We start from the raw sequence: 20,648 nt of genomic DNA, 5'->3' as shown, positions 1-20,648 counted from the left end.
TCAACCTTTCCCCACACAGAGGTCTGTTGCTTTGGCCCACCCTGCATGCATTCTTTAGGACTCATTTCCTCTTCGGATTATGATTCCCCACTTTCAGCCCGTGGAGTTCACACAGGACAGCTATTGGGTGCAGATGAGTGCACATCCTGGGTCTGACCAATCAGAGCCCTGTATCTCCATCCTGTGACTAGTTCAGGAGCAGACATGTGATCCAAGCTGGTCCACGCAGGGACTGCTCAAAGGCAGGATGCTGGCAGCCCTGCAGGAGGCATCTTGAGAACCTGCCTGGGAATGGGGCCAGATCACAGGGCTGAGCGAGGGGAGAGGTTAGTCCTGATGCAGCATTTCAGACACTGGTTCCAGTTGCACGTAGAGTGGGTTCTGCCTCTGGACTTTTCAGTTCCCTAGTTCTTTATTCCTCTCAAACCTATCTGAATTGGGTTTCTGTCACTTGTGACCAACAGTCTTGGTGCATACACCTTGGTTGTTGGACAATTAGGGTTGCTCACAGCTTTTTACCACTATAGAAAATACTACAACGAATATCTTTACACATAGATTTCATCCTTGATTAGAATGATTTCCTTGTGATTTTCACAGAAGCGAGTTATTTGGCAAAGTCATCAAACATTGTCAGGGCTTTACAGACATTTTGCAATTTATTTCCCCAAGGCTGGCAATGATTTGGATCCTCACCTTCACTCCCCATCAGTGTATGTAAGTGAGATTTTAAAAATTGAGTTCTGAAGACTTTTTTAACAAGCCAAAGTTGTATTTTAAACAGGAAAATTATGTCAATATAAAACAGATAAAAACAGACAAAAGTCAAAACACACAACACAGAAAAGCACAACACACAAGACCAGTGCAAACCCTTCCCAACCCACTCCCACAGGTCTTAAAACCTTGATTACAGATCCCCAAGGATGAGACTGCATTGGAGAAGTCACAGTATTGAATCAGAAAAAGAAGACATATTTGAAAAGGTCTGTACACAGGTAGTGGTGTTTGGGGTGGGGGATGTACACTTTATCACTCCAACATCAAAAACATGATGCAGAAAGGATTTCAGTGATTATCATAGATTTCTCGAACCCTATCACGTATGCTAGCCCCCCTCCCCATCCACTTTTAAAAGTTGTTTTTAAAAAGGATAAAAAGTGCACAGACACTTTCATAAGGCACAGACAGATTGTCACACAAGTCATTTCATTAGGGACTCGGATAAGACAGTGAGACAGTTAAATACCAAGAAATGCCAGGGGGCTGCGTGTTCCCGAGCCGATGCCCCTGCCAGGAGAGGGGCAGGGGCAAGGCCAAGCAGTGGGAGGTTATTGCCTCTCTGCCTCAACTGGACGGACTCACGGGGGCTCTCCTGGGCCTTGGTGACTGATTTCCAGGGCCTGAAAGCAGCAGGTAGCCAACTTCCCCGCTGTGTCTCCCTGGCAGGACCTGACGGGATCACAACCCGCCGAGCCTCCGGGGGTTCTGCCTAAGGCTGTTTTGGCAGCAGCTCACTGACTGCAATGTGCCTAGCATTTCTAATGCAGAGGAGGTTCTGTGAGGCGCGCAGGGGGCTCTGGTCAAGAAGGCAGCCTTTGCGCACCAACCTCAATAGACCCAACGGAGCAGATGGCCAAGAGAGCCCAGTGGATCCTGCCCCAAATATCTCATTCCTTAGTGTCACCCCTGCTGGGGCACAGACCTCTCTGCTTTATCCTCACAGCACCTCACCACTATTAGGTACTCCGCAAATGTTCGTTGAGTGTCTTTGTGTGAGTATGTGGTGCTGTTTTACCAAACTCTTGAACACTCATAATCTGATTTCTGGTTTACTCGGCAAACCTTAACTGAGTACCTACTATGTGTTAGCACAGGACCAGCACCAGGAGATCAGAGAAAAGTTCGCCCTGTGTCCAGAACACAGTCCATGCTGATTAGTGGGCATCAAGGGACTGGAAACCGTGCTGCTGTGAGGGGAGCAGCTCGATCCCAGGGGACTCCCCATTCTGAGAACCTGCTAGGACAAGGAGCTGGATTTGCCTTGGAAACAGCCCAGTTTTTCAGGAGGCTCCGAATGAACAGGCACAAGACCACAACTGTGGGGCGTTTTTTGGTCTCCCCTGTCCTAGCCCTGGAGCCCTGGCTGCTGTGGCCCAGAAAAGCACATGACGGGCAGTGAGCCTGGGACATCTGAGGGCTGGGTCACATGAGGGGGTGCTCAGGGGGCTGGGGCCCTGCTTGAGGGGGTGGTGATCATGGGGCCCAGGAAGGGACCCCGAGGGACAAGGCCCTGGGTGCTTCCCCAGAGTTGCCACCTGTGGACACCCCTGCATAACAAGAGAGGGCCCTTGGGTTGGCGCCCAGATCTCACAGAGCTCGGCTCTGCTGGGAGAAGGTGGGCAGTGAGCAGATGAGCCTGGAAGGGAGGCTGCTTCTCCTCCTAGGGTGTGGGCAGCAGAGGTTCCCTGGCTGGGGCTGGAACCCTCCACACAGGCACCAAGGCCCGGACTCTCTCCAGATGGGTTTCAAGAGAGAAAACTCACTGTCTTGAGCTTCCTGGGACTCAGGGCCAGGCAGTGGGAGTGTGGGATGTGGCACCAGACACCCCTGCATTTGAATCCCAGCCCTGTCACCTCCCGCTGTGTGATCATGAGGTCGCTTCACTCACAGGACCTCAGTTTCCTTACCTGCCAAGTGGGATAATCCCAGCTTCCATAGATAATAAGTAGCACAGTTTTTTTTTTTTTTTTTTCCACACTTGAACATCTCTGATTGGAGGAACTGTATAGTTGTAGCATCTTACAGTTAAGATTGGCAGCGTTTTTTTCTTATGGTTCATAAAACAGCGTGTTTTATGAGGACAGTGTCTTAGATGTGACTTGTTATGGAATAAGACCTGCCTCACAGGATTCACACATGAAGGCGCCTGTCTAGTCCGGTGCCAAGGCACACTGTAGGTGCAAAATAAAAAATAGTGGCTCTTTTTCCTTTCTCTTGTCCCCTTCTCAAGACAGAACATAATGGGAATGTGTGCATCTCCTCTGTAGCACTAAATAATGCTTAGAACATCAGGAAACCAGGAAACGTCTGGTTTTTAGAAGATAAACACCCCCTTACCTCCTCTTGGAAACAGGGAGGCTATTTATAGCGGCTGCAGAGCAGGTTCAACGGGCCACTGACTCCCTTCCTTACAGGTCACAGGTCGCCAGGAGATGCCTGGTCCACCCCTGGGTCCAGGCCTCAGTCACTGGTTTCCCAGTGGAGGCTGGACATGACCTGGCTGGAACCCAAGCGGTCAGCCAGGAAGGGCAGGAGAGAAGCTGCTTTCTCCCAGGCCACTGAGACCCCACAGCTTGTGGCTGGGTCTCAGTGTAGTCAGGGGACGGTTGCCTGGAGCATCATAGGCCTGGGGTGAGGAGTCCTCCCATGCAGGGCCTGTGTGTGGCCCCGCCCACACCCAGCACCTGTGGGAAACCAAATTCAGCCAGGCACCCAAGGCTGCCTGGATTGTCAAACTCTTGTCTTAGCAAAGACTGTGGTTCCAGAAGCTGCTCAAAAGATTCTGCTGCAAAATTAAAATGTGGGCATTTCCCTCAAGTTTTCTAGGGAAAAGTAAATAATCAAGGGTTCTTGATGGGGCAAGACAGTGGGGGCCTTAAGTTGGAATCAGGTCAGACAACCGTGACTACTCCCAGCTAGAGGAGGAACAGGAGGCCCCAAACGGCCAGCATCGAGTGGGCACCAGCTGGTCTAGGGGACTTGATCTAATGAGGGCCTGGCCAAGCTTTGCTCTGGGCACCCAGACATCCAGCAAGTGTTTGTTATATGAATACATAAACTCCCCTATCTCCTCTCCCTCCCTCCCTCCTTCAGCAGGATATGAACAGATTAGGAATTGTAATACAAATGATACTTGCTTTTTGCAAGGCGTCTCAGGCTTTTTAGAACATTGTGCTGGTCCTCCCAAGAACTCTTGGAGTTGTCAGGTTCTAGACTTCTAATTGGGAAATGAAAAATAGACCAAGGGACTTCCCTAATGGTACAGCACAGAAGAGGGCAGAAGTGGAGCCCAGAACTGGGAGCAGGAAGGGAGGGACAGGCCTGGGACAGCCCATCAGCCCAGGTGTGATCTGGGAGTCTGCAGAGATGGGAAGGGATGAGGGGGTGGGGCAGGGGTGAGGGGGTAGAGCAGGGCCAGGGTCCTAGAAATACCAGCAGGTAGGTCTGGGAAGGGGAAGAATCCCAATGCCAGCATTTTTTAGTTACTGTCTCAATCATTAGTTAACACACTTATCAGTGAACACTTTAGTAAACAGCGGAGGAAGATAAACTGAGAATCAGAACAAAGACCAGTTATAAAGCCCTGGTTCCTCCTACTGCCAGCAGGTCCCCTGGGAATGCCACAGCAGGAAGGTGGAGAGCTGTCTGCATTCCAGCTCCAGGTGGGTCACCTACCTCTAGGATTCTTTCTCTCCCACAGAAGAACAGAACCTGCTGCTGGTCTTCTCCTTGGAGATGGGGAGGGGCATTACAGAGATGGAAAGCCTCCAGAGACAGAGACAAGGTGTGATGGTTAGACCATCTGGGGGTGAAGGGGTAAAAAGATGACCCAGCCCAGGGGGCTTGGCCTCAGCGCCCATCACACCCAGCTCTGAGACCCAGTAAGAAATGAAGAAGTGAATGTTCTGCTCTCTGCCCACCTTCCCCTCAAGGAGTTGCTGCTTTGGAGCTGTAAACAATGAGTTATTTCTGCCTCCCCTTAGAGAATCTGAGCATCTCTTTTCCTTACCACCCCAGGAAGTTGTTAGGGTCAGGCTTCATACATTCAAAGCCAGCTTATGTCCCATCCCCAGAAAGTGAACAACTTCTAGTCAGGCTAACCTCAGGGCTCTAGATTGCACATTTCATGGTACTCAGTAACCTCCTGGAGCCACAATCCCTGGTAAAATCGCTATGCATTCATTCTTCTTTCTCTCTCACACACACATTCTCTCTGTGCTCCCTCCCTCCCCTTCCCCTCTCTCACACTCAACCCAACCCCAGCAAGAAGCATTGCACAGACAGAGGACGCTGTTTCCCAGCTGAAAGGTCACCAAGGGACAGGGTGATCTGCCAGGCAGTTCCTGAGCTTGCTCTTGGGACGGCCTTTTGGGGGCAAAGCACTTTGGAGCCGGAAGCAACCCCTGCCTGGGCTCAGGCCCCGGGGGCCTCATTCCACGACTGTCACAACTTGCCCACCACTGGAGAGACGGCCGCTGCCCTTGGACTCCCTGGCAGCCATGTGGTTGCCCAGCCCAGGGGGGCTTCAGAAAGGTGACCTTGCTCTGGCCAAGGCCTGTGGGCAGGTTAGGCTATGGCCGGTAGATCTTAATGACGTCCTTGATGGGCCGCCGGCAGATGGGGCAGCAGGCCCGGGCCTGCCGCTTGAGCCTCAGGCCGCAGCTGTGGCACAGGCACATGTGTCCACATGTGTAGATGACTGTGTCCACCTCGCCATCGAAGCACACTGTGCACTCGCCATTCTTGATGCCTGCCGGCTCCGGTGGGGAGAATGCAGGGGACACCGGCGGGCTCAGTGGGGAGCTGGGGGCCGTCACTGCCGAAACGGAGAATAAGACATACGTTAATGATGTCTCTCTGCGGTGGGCTCTGTTGGGGCAACCCCGAGAATGCAGGGCTTCTTGGTGGGACTGGTGGGAGAACACTTTTAGGAGATACTAATTTTAGTTTACCTTCTGGGTTTTTCATCTTTCTTTACTCTTCTACTCCCAAGCACCAAGATAAAACGCCACCGTGGTCACCCTTTGGAATGCCCTATCCAGACACTTCTCCTCCCTCTAGCTGAGCATACAGCTGAGGGAAGGAGAGGGTAAAGGGGAAAAGTGGCCACCCTGCTCAGCCCCTGGAAGGCCACTGGCACAGCCGCAGGAGCCAGGCCAGCCGCCAGCCCCTGTCCCTGCCAGGGTTTGCATTTCCTTACCCAGGGATGACTCAGATGCCGAGGAGGACTGGTTGACACTGAAGGTCATATCTGAATCACTATCGTCCTGGGAGCCGCTGAGGGACCCTGATGGAGTCGTGGTCGCAGGACTGGACTGCAGGGTACCTGAGACCCAAAGAGATTCCATCAGGGGCAGTGGGAGGTCGGACCTGCCCTGCTAGGCCATGGTTCTTCACTGTTTGCACCTTAGCTTTCCCGTCTGTCTAATGAGAGGATCAGAGCTATCTTCCAGGGTTCTGCTGAGGACTGAAGAGCTCATCTAAGTGTGGTACCTCCGTTCTTTGTCTACGCAGCCTGTATTCTCATTTATTTCAGAAACAGCCCTGGGATGGTCTTTTGGGATACTCATGTGCCCGCCCTCATTGGATAAGGGCGAAGTCAATAGGAACTTCCACTCCCTGGTCTCAATGGTGGTAGTTTAGGAAAGGGCATATAACCCACACAAGGCCCCTGAGACCCAATTCTGCAACTTTTACTGGAACTACTAGGAAAGAAGGAACTCATTCTATTCACTGGGAGGGAAGCCTGGAGCTGGAAGAGCTAACCTGTGGCAAAGGCTTGCCTGAGATGGAAAGAGAGGTGGGATCCTGATGACATCCTTCCAGTACTTAGATCCAGCTGTTCCTGAAGTCACCCAATATACTTCCAGACATTTCCTTTTTGGCTTAGGGCACTTTGAGTGGGGTTTTGCCACTTGCAAGAAGATCCCTGACTACTAGTGCTCAACATGGATGAGTGTTCTTCCTCAAGCTTGCTGTTGGTTCAGATAATAACAGCTTATTTCTTAGGATGAAGAGATGTCTCTTCCTTTGCTCTACCCGAGGGTGAATGAACAGATAATGGGCACTTCATCTGGGGCTGACATGATGACTATGTCTGATGGTTCCTCAAAAACACAAAACAACTTCCCCCCTCCCCAAAAAACACCCTGACCAAATAACTGTCACTGCCACCCAGCTCCCCCTCTGCCCTCATTAAGACAACAGCAGCTGCTGTTAACTATTACCACTGATTAAACCCAGGGCCGGGTCAGGCCCCGCTCAAGATATCATATACACACGATTTCATTCTCATGACAACCTCATCAAGCAGGTATCACTTTTCCTACACCAAGGCTCAGAGGAATCTGTGATTTGTCCAGCATCCTCAAAGCTGACCAATGATGTGACCCTGAGACAGTCATTTAATCTCTCTGTGCTTCATTTTTTTATCTGTAGGTGGAGGATAATGACACTGATTTCATAGGTTCATCGGGAGGATAAAATTCAATGAGGTACCATATGAGAAGTTGACTGGTTCTTACTGCTTAGACTCTACTTTTTGAGCCATGAAATTGAAGCCAGGCTCTCTGGGAAGCCTTCTCTGAACATCTCCTTCACTCCACCAAGGTGGGAGAGGAGCCCCCAGCTGCAGCAAATGTTACACTGTGCAGCGCTCCATTAGGGTGTCTGTGAACTCCTAACTGGGATGGTGTATGTCCTGTCCTCTGCTTGCCCTATCCTGGTGCCCGGGGCCCAGCTCACAGCTGGTGGCCGCTCTCTGCCTATTTGGCATGAATGAAGGCAAAAATTATCTCAAAATAGGATGGTTCAAGCCTCCATTCCACTTTCTGTGGACGATACCATTCTTATTTCCTCTTTCATGTGTAGTCGATTTTATTTTTTCCCTACACTTAGTGTGCATTACATGTTTAAAACACCCGAATATAACAATCATAACAACGGAGCTAAAAATCGCACCGACCATTTACCGAGGGTGTGCAGCCTGCCAAACCCCGAGACCAGCCAGTTACCTATCTAGGTCGGTGGTTTTAAAAAATGTGGTCCAGAGGGCCGCAACGTCAACATCCTCCGGCACTTGTCGGAAATGCACGTTCTCGAGGCGCACCCTGGACCCACTGAATCGGGAACTCTGGGTGGAGCCCGGCAATTTTGGACGGGGTGGATCGTGCAGGGCGTTCAAAGTCGAGAACCGCCTGGCTGGCCTTGAGGGGCTCAGCATCTAGCGAGCGGGGCGGGGCTGGGGAGGGACGGGCCGGGGGGCGGGGCCTCGCGAACGCGGGGCCCGGGACTTACCGAGGAGACGCAGCTGACCCGCGACGCCGCCGCGCACGGCGAAGAAGGCCCAGAGCGCCTGCGTGGTGTCGACGCACAGCAGCCGGCCGCGCGGACGCCCATTGACGCCCAGGAGCACGTCGCCGCCGGGCCGCAGCGTGAAGCTGAGCGCGTCGCCGCCGCTCGGCACAGGCCCGGCGCGCGCCACCACCCAGTACTCCTTGCGGTCGAGCAGCGCGTCTGGATCGGCGGGAAGCTCGTTGGGTCGCAGCCCGCCCGGGTCGCACGACGTGATGCCGAAGGCCAGCGCTCCGGGCGCCGCCAGCCCCGGGCGGCCCACCTCCACGAAGAGGCTCTCCCCGGGCCGCAGCGGGCGCTCGGAGAAGACTAGCGTGCGGCCGCCGTCGGGCCGCGGCGCGCAGGCGATTTTGCGGTCGGCCGACAGGCTCACGTCTGGCCCGCGTGTCGCGTGGAAGCGCAGGTCGGCCTCCAGCAGCGCCGGCGACGACGCGGGCCGCGGGCGCTCACGGGGCCCGCACGGGATGGCGGCAGCCGCGGCGTCGGCGGGTGGCGGGCCGGGGGTGCGGCCCAGGGCCAGGTGGCCCAGCTTGGCCACCACCTGGTTGTTCTCGAGCTCATTGTTGTCGAAGTTGGCCGCGTCGTGGCTGCTGGGTGGCAGGCAGGCGCTGAAGCGGGCCTGGCTGAGGCGCGCGGGTGTCAGCGTGTCGGCGAAGGCGCTCTCTGCGGGGACACAGAGAGGGACGCGGCGGGGCGGGGTGGCGCGTCAGGCTGGGAGCGTGCCCCTCCCCACCCGCTGCCCCCCTGCCGCCCTAGAGCAGTCCCATCCCACCCTGGCCCCAAATTCTCCTTTTGCCCATCTGTGTTATTTAGTGAGCCACAGGTGCACAGAATTCCCTTAAGCACAATCTTCGGTTTCCTTGACAGGCTCTTACCTTTGGGACGGGCAGATAAGGCCCTTTTCCTCCTGCCTCCTTCCTTCTCTTCTTCCATCCCTCCTTTTCTCCCCACCCTTTCCCCTCTTCATCCCTTTGTTCTTCTCCCTCTTTCCAAAGTTTCCATATTTTGATCATTAAAAGGGCATCTAAAAATTGTTTATTGTCCGTCTCCCCAACTAGAACATAAGCTCCAATAAGAAGAGCAAACCTGTGCTCGTGGCCATATCATGCAACAGGCACTTCTAAGCTTTCACACGCCATCTCATTTAACTTACAAAAGTACCGTGTGAGGCATGTGCCGGCACTACCTGCCATTGAGCTTACATGGAAACTGAGGCACAGAGGGGTTGGGGAACATGACCAAGGGCACACGGCTACTAAGTGACCAAGCCACGAGTTGAACCCATGACTTGAACCCAGGCTGTCTGGCTCTAGAGTCTGGCCTCTTCAAACACATGCTGCCTCTGAAAGAAGGGAGGACCTGGACCTGGACCTGTCCTCACTGCTGTGTTCACAGCACAAGAGCACAGTGCCTGGCCCTGGACAGGTGTTGAAGCATTGAAAGAAAAACGGCTACAGGAGATTGACTCAGCTGATAAAACAAAATGAAGGGAAAGTTTTTTATTTTTTTCAGACGGAGTTTGGCTCTTGTCACCCAGACTGGAGTGCAATGGTGCAATCTCGGCTCACTGCAACCTCTGCCTCCTGGGTTCAAGCGATTCTCCTGCCTCAGCCTCCCAAGTAGTGGGATTACAGGCACCCACCACCACGCCCAGCTAATTTTTGTATTTTTAGTACAGTATCTCGAGCTCCTGACCTGAAGTGAACTGCCCGCCTTGGCCTCCCAAAGTGCTGGGGTTACAGGTGTGAGCCACCTCGCCTGGCTGAAGGGAAAGTTCTTTAAAAGTTACAGTTATGAAAATATTTTAAGTAATATTTAGTAATTTGAAAAAATGTTCTTCATATGCTGTAGTTAGATAAAAAAGCAAAAATAGTGTTTTATCATTTGGGTAATACAGTTCTTCATATTTTAATAGATTACCTGTTTATTTTCTGCCTCCCTACCTGGAATATGAGTCTGGAGTGCAGGGTCTGTGCCTGTCTGGTCACCACCATGTTCTCAGAGCTTGGCAAATGGCCTTCACTATTATTAGTTTATTGGATGAATGAATGAACGACTAAGGTCTCTAGAAGAGACTATGCTGAATAACAACAGGAAAGTCATTAAAATATTTTGAAGTTTTTTTTTTCAGTGATACAAACATTCTTGTTTACCATAATAAGAAAATAAGTGTTTCTTAGAGACTTTTTAAACAGACCACCTTGAGCCAAGATTTTGTTAAATGTCACCATTCTATAGTATCTTAAAAACTGTTTCCTCTTTAGTTTTCCAAATATGAAACGATGTCACAAGAATGTACATGTTTTTTCAAACTGTATGCCCCTGGCTCCAGTGGGTCCAAATGTACTTCCTCAGATACCTTTCACTTAAACTGGGTTTATAGCACTTGGGAAACCAGTAGATCGGCTGCAGGACCTGAATCCTGGCCTGGCCACATGGGCTAAAGCTTGCTCTTGAATTGAAGTGGTTTGTTCTCTCTTGATGCCTCTGAGGTGGCCCTCTTCAAGGTCTTAACAAAAGGTGTCAGCTACTTGTTTGGTCTCTGTGGGCTTCTGAGTGTGTGTGTGCTTTGCCTGATCGAGGATACTTCCCATAGCCTGTGGGAAGAAGTGGGGTTTCAATTTGTTTCTTTAAAAAAGTATGTATGTGTGCATTTGTCTATGTCTGTCTGTATCAATTTATGTGCATAGGAAATCAAGTGCTGATGAGAAGTAAGAAAATGGTAATTGTAATTATCTTGGGGTGAGATTATGAAGGACTCTAGATTTTTCTGTATTATCTAGTTTTCCTACAGTAAACTTGTACGCTACTGATATGGTTTGGATTTGTGTCCCCACCCAAATCTCGTGTCAAATTGTAATCCCCAGTGTTGAGGAGGGGCCTGGTGGGAGGTGACTGGATCATAGGGGTGGACCTCCCCCTTGCTGTTCTCTTGGTAGTAAGTTCTCAGGAGATCTGGTGAAAAGTGTGTAGCACCTCCCCCTTCGCAATCTTCCTTCCTCTCTGGCCAGGTAAGCTATGCCTGCTTCCCCTTCACCTTCTGCCATGATTGTAAGTTTCCTAAGGCTCCCCCAGCCATTGCTTCCTATACAGCCTGAGGAACCATAAGCCAATGAAATGTCCTTACAGATTACCCAGTCTAAAGTAATTCTTTATAGCAATGCGAGAATAGACTAATAGGGCTATACGTTTTTATCAGAAAAAAATGTTTAAAAATCGAGTTTTCAATTAATATTTAAAAATGGAAAAATGCCTATAACATTAAATGAATAAAAGGATTCAAAACTGAACACATGGTTTGATTCTACTTTTGTGGAAAATGTGTGCGTAGGATGCATAGGAAGAATATAGAAATACATTAAAATGTGAGAGTGGTTACCTCTGGGTAGAAATTTGCTTCTTATAGTTTTCTAGTTTTCTGTTTTTCTCTAATGAACATAAGTTGATATTTATAATCAGAAAAAAGGCATATAAATAAAGGTAGACTAAAACAGGCACTTTTTGAAAAGGCATTTTAGACAAGTACTGTTTCTGGAAGTCTCAGTGCAATGCACTTTTCCTAGGCTCCCTGCTCCACCCACAGTTGCCCATCCCTAAAGGCACTGGCCTCACTACCCCTGCTCCTGCCAACACACCCTGCCTCTGCTGCCACCCCTAACGCTCCTCCTCCTGCCCCCAAGTGGCTCCACACAGGAGACCATGGCCTATGGAGACAGGCATACTTATGTTCAAGTCCTGGCTTTGGCTCTTCCTGGCTATGTGACCTTAGGTATGCAATTTTACCTCCCAGAGCCTCAGCTCCCTCAGCATAACATAGAGTGATAGTGGTAAACTCCCCCATGTTATGGAAATTACTTTTATGAAGAGTAATACATAGCATGGCACTAAGTGCTGAAAACATTAATTACGGTCACAAAAATGTATAGTGCACTTGTGGGTCCAGCGCTGTTGTGTGCTGGGTGAACAGAGGTGAACACACAGGCATGGTTCCTGTGCTTATGGAGCCCCTGTTCAGTGGGAGAGAAAGGCTCTCTGAAGCCATCTTACAGAAAACTGTGCCGAGTGCCACCAAGAGCCGCTGTCCTATGTGGGGATGTGTCAGTGGGGGAAGTCTGAGGCTCTAAGTGGTCACACAGCCGGGGAGTGACAAAGCTGGGATTCTGTGAGAGTGTATAAAGGGGGACTAAGCGGGCCAGAAAAGGCCTCCCCGACTGACCAACCGGCTGCGACCTGGAGACACAGGTGTGGTGGCTGGGCAGGTTCTCCAGGCACAGAGAACAGGACATGTGAAGGCTCCGAGGTGCTGGAGGCTTGGTGTGTCTGCAGGCCGGGCTACAATGAATGTGACATGTGCTGGGTGCCTGGCACATGGCAGCACCTCAGAAAAGGTTGCATGGCCTCACTTATTCTCTGTTCAAGGAGTTTTGTCCCTCTTGGGCATGGGTCCTGACTGAGACAGGCCCAAGACAGCACAGTGCTGGCCTAGGCCAGACACTTCACCATCCATTGCTTAAAGGGGCATTTCTTCTAAGGAGAACCAGTTGGCTCCAGGCAGAAATCCAGCAATATCTAGAGGCACTGAGGGAGCGTGTTGAGACTGCCCAGCTTTGACCTGTGACTGAAACAACTACATACATAACCATGTTCTCAAGAACCTACTAGATGCAGCTCCATACACTGATGGTCCCCTTCAGTCCTCACCACTAAACTGTGTGGCTCTGTAAAAATGGGCACATTGCACAGTGGGAGAACACTGAGGCTCTGAGAGGTGGAGTGAGTTACTGAGGGACACATAACCTGGGGGTGACAGAGGGGATTCCAGCCCAGACTGTGACTCCAGAGCCAGGCCCCTGGCTAGCAATACTGCCTCCCAATGCTGCTGTTCTTGTTTGACTCAGAGCTGTCCAGCACCAGGATTCACCCTTGGGCCAAAATTGGAGTTTCAGTCTCCACGGGCCTAATGTCCCTGCCTCCCTGCCATGAATACCCACTGAGCACCAACACACGGCAACAGTCCCCAGGCAGGTGCAAGACTGGGATAGGCCCCTGGCCTCCCACTCTCCCTGAGTCGCTTCTAGGGCCTAGCTCTTCCCTTTCTCCGTGCCCTCCCCTCCCCCCGGTTTTCTCTCTTAGGTCCAATATATCTGGGCTGGACTGGAAGTAAAGCAGAATGTACGTCTCAAGAGAAACCATCTTTGTGTAGACATGAAAATGAAGACACGGACAACGGGAGACAAAGGAACCCATCCATCAGTCATCACCACTCTGTCTCTGCGGGACTGACTTGGGTCATGTACTAGAGGCAGAAATGAGAGGACTTGCTGACAGAATGGATCCAAGGCAAGGAAAAGAGGAATCAAAGATGACACCCGGGTTACTGGCCAACCAAGTGGGTAGAGCCACTTACTGCCAATGGCGCTGGCTGGGGAGCAGGGTGAGGGATTCGAGAGTTGGGTCTGAGCATTTTCAGTGTGGGATGCCCCTCAGATGCAGGAGAGGCTGGATAGGTGGTGGGAGGCCTGGGGTTCAGGGGAGGCATCAGGGCTGGGAAGATGAGTTTGGGAGCAAACAGCCTAGATGTCAAGCCCAATGATGGGCTCAGATCACGTGGAGAGAGGGCAGATAGACAGAAACAGCCTTGCTTTATGACTGTTGAACACTACAGTTGTTTTTAGATGCCTTCCTATACGCATGTTGCATTACACAATTTAAGAAAGTAAAAATGAAAGAGTGAGTCCAGGTTAGAACCCTAGAGCTCTCAACATATGGAGGGCAGGCAGGGCAAGGGGCAGCCAGGAAAGCCGGGGCAGCCAGGAAAGCCGGAGCAACGGCGGGAGCTCGGGAAGGCCCAGGAGCCACAAGCAGCAACATTCAAGCAGTGGGCCGAAAGCGAGAGGCCCAGTAGTGGGCCCAGTAGTAGGCTCAGGGTCTGATGGGCTGAAGGTCAGTGATGGGTGGAGACCCATGCCTCAGGGCACAGCTGAAGAGGAAAAGGTGATGGTGGCATAGCCAGCACTTGAGAAAAACCTACTCTGTGGGAGAGAGAGCAGGGAGATGGGACTGTGGCTGGTGAGGGGCTGATTGAGGATGTTTTAAAAAGATGGATGCCACTGGGGCTCTTCTGTGTGCTCAGGGGGATGATTCAGTGGAGGTGGAGGAAGTGGACAAATGACAGGAATCATGTCCATGAGCAGGCAGGAGGGGACAGGAGCAGAGCTCCTTATCCATGGCCACAGGGGGCAGGCCAAAGAGGTTGGCACCAAGGGAGAGGGCTTGGGGTTCTAGGAGAGAAGATGGCAACCATTGGCCTGGGTGTGCGGGGGCAAGACCTGGGTCTGTGGGCCACTGACCTTGTGCTTTTCCAGATGCCATTCTGGCAACCAGAGAAGGCTGAACTGCAGACACAGGCGTTGGTTGGACCCTGGCCAGACCTGGCTGTGACCTCAGTTTCCCCACTTTGCAAGTGGGAAACTGGGCTGCCTCAAAACAGCACAAGTCTCCTTCCTTGCAACTGGTGACCCTCACCCCATTTCAGTGGCCTGTGGGAAGATTAAAGAGGGCAGAGGAGTGGGATCACGAGGTGCCCAGCTCGGTGCCTGTGCAGAACAAGCCATCAGGAGCCCTTGGTAGGACAGGCTGGTGGCCACACAGTGGTGGTCTCGCTCCAGACTGGGGAAGAAAAAGCCTTCAGGACACACTGCCATGCAAATGATTTGTGTTGGGGTGAGGTGGTGGGTGCTGGCCTGGTCTGTTTGGAAAAAGAACATTAACCACAAAGCTAATGACTCCGCATAGCTCCCACTGGGGCTCTGCCTGAAGCCAGGAGCAGGGTGTTCCTCCCCACCCCATGTGTGCTCATAGGCCCCTCACTGAGGCAGCCCCTGGGTCCACACCTCCCTCCCCCACCAGGGCCACTGACTAGCTGGGAGACCTTGGGCAAGTCCCTGCCCTTCTCTGAGCCTCAGTTTCCTCTCCTGCAGCCTGGAATGGTGTGCTAAGACCTCTGAACCCTGCATTTAGCTCCATAAATTCAAGTCTTTATCAAACACTTTGTTTAGAACAATAATGAACAAACTCTGACTTTAGTACCACCACCAGTATGTAACCTTGGCCAAGTTCTCCATCCACCTGGAGTCTGCAAATGAGTTTCCTGCCTCACAGGATTCTTGTAAGGAACAGAAGACATGACCCACGTCAAGCTCTTGGCATTGCGCCTGGCACAGAGTAGGTGCCTAGTAACTATCGTTAACAAGGGGTCTCAGCGCTTCCAAGTTGGGCAAAGGACTCCTTTCCAAGGTCATGCAGGGCAGTATTTTCTGGCTGCCTGGCATCCACTCCCCTTCTCTGGTAACAGCACCCAGCTTTTCTCTGGAGAGAACTTCCCCACCCCTACTTCCCATTGCCTCAGGAGTGGGGAGGGGGGCCTTAACCTGGCCAATCACTTCATCCCATCCCCCTGGCCATGGAGATGGGTTCAGAGACAGGCGTGCGACCCAGGCGAGATCCATTAGGCTACATCTAGAGAGGCTGGGTGACCTTCTGGGAAAGCAGCGCTTCTGTTGGATTTGTGAAGGGGACACAAGACTGGAAATGCTGGTGGCCTTTCCTTCACCCCAAAGGGACAGTCCAGCAGAGGATGAGGCCACCAAAGAAGATGGCAAAATGAGAAATGAAAACAGACAGGTATTCCAGGTGCTGTTCTTTGGGACCTTCCATTGAGCCAGGCTTAAAGGCAACCATTCCTAGGAATTTTTGGCCACATGAGACATTAATGCCTCCGTTTTTTTTTTTCCTTAAGTGAGATTGAACTGACTTTCTGTCCCTTGCAACCAAAGATTTCTGACAATATGGTCTGCTATGCCATGGCCCTTGACTGGCATTGCTTGTTCAATCTGACCAGCTTTCCATCACTGGGCAGAGGAAGGACGGCAGGGCTGACACCACCCTGGGCTGCCTGGGAAGAGGGGCAGGACTTCCTCAAAACAGCACGGGCCTGAGCTCAAGGACCTCCAGAAAGAGCTTCCACAGAAAAGAGACATAATAGTTGAGTATCCCCGATCTGAAAATCTGAAATGTGAAATGCTACAAGCTCTGAAGCTTTTTGAGCACAAAACATGAAAAAACACTAACTCTAGAATCATCAACAGTGATTTTTGGATATCATATTAGGGATGCCAAAATGGCAAGTGTAATACAAATATTCCAAAATCCAAAAACGTCTAAAATCTGAAGTGCTTCTGGTCATAAGCATTTCTGATAGGGGATACTCCACCTATACTAAATGCTTCCTGGAGCCAGGGAGAGGAGAGGGAAAAAGTGCATGGCCTGGCAGAAGCTTCCTCTCCTGGCTCCAGGAACTGCCAAATTCAGTGCAAAGTAATTTTCCTGGGCTCAGTCCCTTCTCTTCAGCCCTGAGGAGCATCCCAAGAAATCTAAGCCTCTCAGAATAGACCCACCCCAGGATCCAGCAAGCCCATCCTGATCTGTACCCCAGAGACCATTCAACAAGTAGTCATAGAGCAGCTCTCTGAGACAATGCACCCTACAATATTGTCTGTATGTGTGGCTTGGGGAACTGGTAGTAACCCAGGTGTCCATCAGTGGGCAGGGGCCATGAGGGAGCAAAGAGCCAGACAGGCATACAACAGTGCAGGTAGATCCAAAAAAAAGGGTGAACGGAAAAACAGGATAAGATCCTTAGCACAATACCATCCACATACACATATAAAACAAAGCTACCTATTTTTAAAAGATGCATTCATGGGATTACTAATCACAGTAGTGTCTATCTGGGCAGGGGAAGGCATAAAAAGGAGTGGGCATTGGGGATGAGGCGAAAAAGAGCAAGAGAGGGTGTGCATGGTCCAATGATTCCATCCCCTCGACAGTAGAATCTGAAGAACTCAACTTGACACCCAAGGTTCCCAAGCAGGGAGGGAGGAAGGGAGGGCGAGTATAGTACACACCTATGCAAAGGGGATCATGAGCACAACCCTGGCAGTACCTGGGGGCCCTTAAGAAAGCCTAACCTGGGTGCCATCCCCCAAGGTTCTGATTTAATTGGTCTGGGTGCAGCCTGGGAAGTGGGATTGTGGAAGCTCCCCAGGTGAGCACAGTGTGAACTAAATACTGCCGCAGTGGTCTTCCAGTCCTGGCTCTGCCACTGACAGTCTTGGTGGTTCTAGGCTGGTCGCTCTCCTTGGAACCCTGAATTTTGTATCTAGAAAGGGCACCCCAGGGTCTGGCCCCATAGATGCAGCACCCTCTGCTGCAGCTGGACTCTGTGCAGGAGGATACTGGGCTGGGCCCACAGTTCCACCAGGCAAAAATAGGTGAGAACTATGAACCTTTTTTATTTCTGAGACTTTGGCTCAAGATCTAGGGCAAATAAAACACACCCCAGCCCCACAAGAAAGGGTGGATGCTACCTAGTCAAGGATTGCCAGATGAAATGCAGGATGCTCAGTTACTTGTTTTTATTGTATTTTGTTTTATTTATTTATTTTGAGATGAAGTTTTGCTCTGTTGCCCAGACTGAAGTATAATGGTGTGATCTTGGCTCACTGCAACCTCAGCCTCCCAGGTTCAATTGATTCTTCTGCCTCAGCCTCCTGAGTAATGGAGATTACAGGTGCCCACCACCACGCCTGGCTAATTTTTGTCTTTTTATTAGATACAGGGTTTCACCATGTTGGCCAGGCTGGTCTTGAACCCCTGACCTCAGGTGATCTGCCTGCCTCGGCCTCCCAAAGTGCTGGGATTGCAGGTGTGAGCCACTGTGCTGGCCACATTTGAATTTCAGATAAACACATTTTTTTTTTTTTTGCATAAGTATGTACCAAATATTACATGGGACACGCTCGTACTAAAAATTTTTCCTAATTAGCTAGGCATGAGCTTGTGGTCCTGGCTACTCAGGAGGCTGAGGGAGGAGGATTTCTTAGGCCCAGGAGATCGAGGCTTCAGTTAGCTGTGTTCACGCCACTGCACTCCAGCCTGAGCAACAGGAGTGAAACCCTGTGTCAAAAAAAGTTTTTTTCCTTGTTTATCTGAAATTCAAAAGTAACTCGGTGTCCTATATTTTTATTTGCTTGATTGGACAACCCTATCCCAGGTGCCTCTTTTGTTCACAGTTTTCAGGCTTTATCCAGTGGGACCTGACTGTGGTGAGGGAGGAATGAAGGAGTCTCAAGGGGTGTCAATTCTAGAATTTACAACTGAGAAGCTCTAAAGGAACCATGTCAGTCCCTTGTTCCTTGTGATGGAAAGTTGTTCAGTGTTCAGGATAGCACAGAAACTGGCTGTCTCTTTATATATCCATTGGGTACCTTGGACACCACCTCCAGGAAGCCAAATTCTCCCAGGTATTGGGAGATTTCGGGTGGGATTTTTGATGTTCTCATGGTGTGGCATCCTGTCCTGGAAACAGCAGGGTATTTGTTGCCTGTACTTAAACCATACAAAATCATGACTGCTTAGTTTCTTATTTTTAGTTTAACATTTTTCTGATTATAAATCATTGTTATCTTGGAAAGGAAAAAAAGTCACTCATAATCCCTTTACCCAGATGTAACCAATGACAACTTGCTTTTCCGCTGGGAAGAAAAATAAACATTCATTAAGCCTCAATCACGTGTCAGGCACTTCCCCTCCATTATCTCATGTAACCTTCAGAGGACAATATCCTTATTGCTCTTTCTGACTATAAAAGCAATACAAGCTCTTTACATATATGCGTTTTTAAAAGGTGACTCAGAGATATAAGGAAATAAAATTCACCCAAGATCTCATCGCGCAAGGATGAAATTCCTTCTAATGCCATTTCCCTTTTTATATATGTTTGTGTTTCCTGCAGATCATATGAGGCAGAGAGAAAAAGGACAGAATAATTTTGTGATCACTGTCCTGCGGCACCTGTGTCAGGTACTTTCCATCAATGAGCACACCTCAGGGGCGACCTGCAGATAAGGGAAGCTGAGGCTATGATTGCCATGCCACACTGACGTTCCAGCAGGCTCTACCTCTCCCTAGAATGTTGTCACAGTTCAATAAGGGTTTACTGAATAAGTAAATGGAGTTGGGGGAGAGTTCATGTGTCCTCACAGATTTATGCAGTCTCATTAAGTCATCAAAGGCTGCCTCCAATTTGTATTTTTTAAAAATCTGAATCCACTTGAGCTGATTATGGAGTGGCTGTGATTTCTGGGCTGTTACTCAGAGACACAGGGTGCAAATGAGCAGGTGAATGAGGTGAGATTGCTTCCCTGGATAGGAACAAAGAGCTCCAAAAAAGACGGTGGGAAATCTAGGAGGTTTTAGAAACCTGCATCTCCTAGAGGTGAAATACCAAAGCCTTTCATGGAAAACAGCACGAGGCGACACAATTAAAATGGCCAAGTAAGGTTTCCAGCTTGGAGGGTAGGTAGCTCTTCACAATCTGGTCTAAGCGTGGAATTTGGACATGTGCTCCGGCTCACTTACAAATGGGCAGAGCTTCTTATTTCTTAGCTGTGATTTCTCGAGTGCCTTCTCTGTGCCAGGAACTGTGCTGCATCCGTTTCACACATCATCTCATGTAACCTTGCCAACAATCCCATGAGGTGTGTGCTGTCATGAGCCCATTTTGCAGATGAAAAAAAAAAAGAGGCACAGAAAGGTTCAGTCACCTGGCCAAGGCCACACAGCTGGCATGTGGAGAGTCAGTTCTAGAACAGAGGTCTCTGTGATCCAGCCCCCTGCTCTTGACCACTTAGAAGTTCCACTGCCTCCCTACATCTGTGGGTTGGGGCATAGCTCGGATGCATGAATGTTTCCTCCTTGCCCAATGGTGGGGAGATGAAGGGGATGGGGCAGAGGAGCAAGAAACCCAGGTTACGGTTTCCCACAAGATGCAGGGCTGAAAAACCAGAAACAGCTCAAACCTTCAGATATACAAACTCTGGTAATCCAGCTCATGGGATACTACTTAGCAATAAAAAGGAACAAACTACTGATACAGCAACAATGTGGATGAATCTGAAAAATACGATGCTGAGATAAAGAAGCCGGATGCCAATGCATAAATACCGTGCGATTCCACTCACATGAAGCTCAAAAACAGGCAAAACTAACCTATGGTGAAAAATCAGAACAGTGGCTACCTCTGGAGAAGAGAAGGCTTGACTCAGAAGGGTCAACTCTGGGGTTATGGACAGGTGTATCCATCTGTCAACACCTGCGAACCTTTAGGTCCGTGCATTTCAGCGCCTGTACGCTACACCAAGAGCTGTGTCCAGACTCCCTGACAGACCTGCTGTCCTTTGACTCCCCTAGAGATCAAGGCTGGGCTGGCTGCAGTGCAATCTGTAGATTCAAGAGCTAAGGTCCCAGAAAGCAGATGAGTGGTTGCCCGGGCTGGAGGGAGGGGAGAATAGGGAGCGGCTGCTTAATGGGCAGGGTTTCCCTCTGGGGTGATGGCATGTTTTAGAGCTGGATAGAGGTGATGCTTGCCAACTATATGCCACTCAGTTGTA

The 20,648-nt window shown here is 50.5% G+C and overlaps 1 protein-coding gene across 2 annotated transcripts in view; it reads right to left on the bottom strand.

The window, feature by feature from the left end:
- Positions 1–633: 633 nt before the first annotated feature.
- NEURL1B (neuralized E3 ubiquitin protein ligase 1B) overlaps positions 634–20,648 on the bottom strand; it is a 42,863-nt gene continuing 22,848 nt past the window's right edge. Inside the window, exons 3-5 of one of the 2 annotated variants that reach the window (XM_032260355.1) lie at positions 8,080–8,799; positions 5,984–6,109; positions 634–5,599 (exon numbers count right to left, since the gene is read on the bottom strand). In XM_032260355.1, the coding sequence (XP_032116246.1) occupies positions 5,355–5,599; positions 5,984–6,109; positions 8,080–8,799 (1,091 nt within the window). In that variant the 3' untranslated portion in view covers positions 634–5,354. The remainder of the gene's footprint in view (positions 5,600–5,983; positions 6,110–8,079; positions 8,800–20,648) is intronic. The other variant, XM_032260356.1, reaches the window with a different exon arrangement.

Source organism: Sapajus apella, unplaced genomic scaffold (genome assembly GCF_009761245.1).
Source record: "Sapajus apella isolate SASKATOON/1434 unplaced genomic scaffold, GSC_monkey_1.0 scaffold117, whole genome shotgun sequence".
Classification (NCBI taxonomy): Eukaryota; Metazoa; Chordata; class Mammalia; order Primates; family Cebidae; genus Sapajus; species Sapajus apella.
Note: the sequence above shows the minus strand (reverse complement) of the source record. Positions and strands in the feature narration are given on the sequence as shown.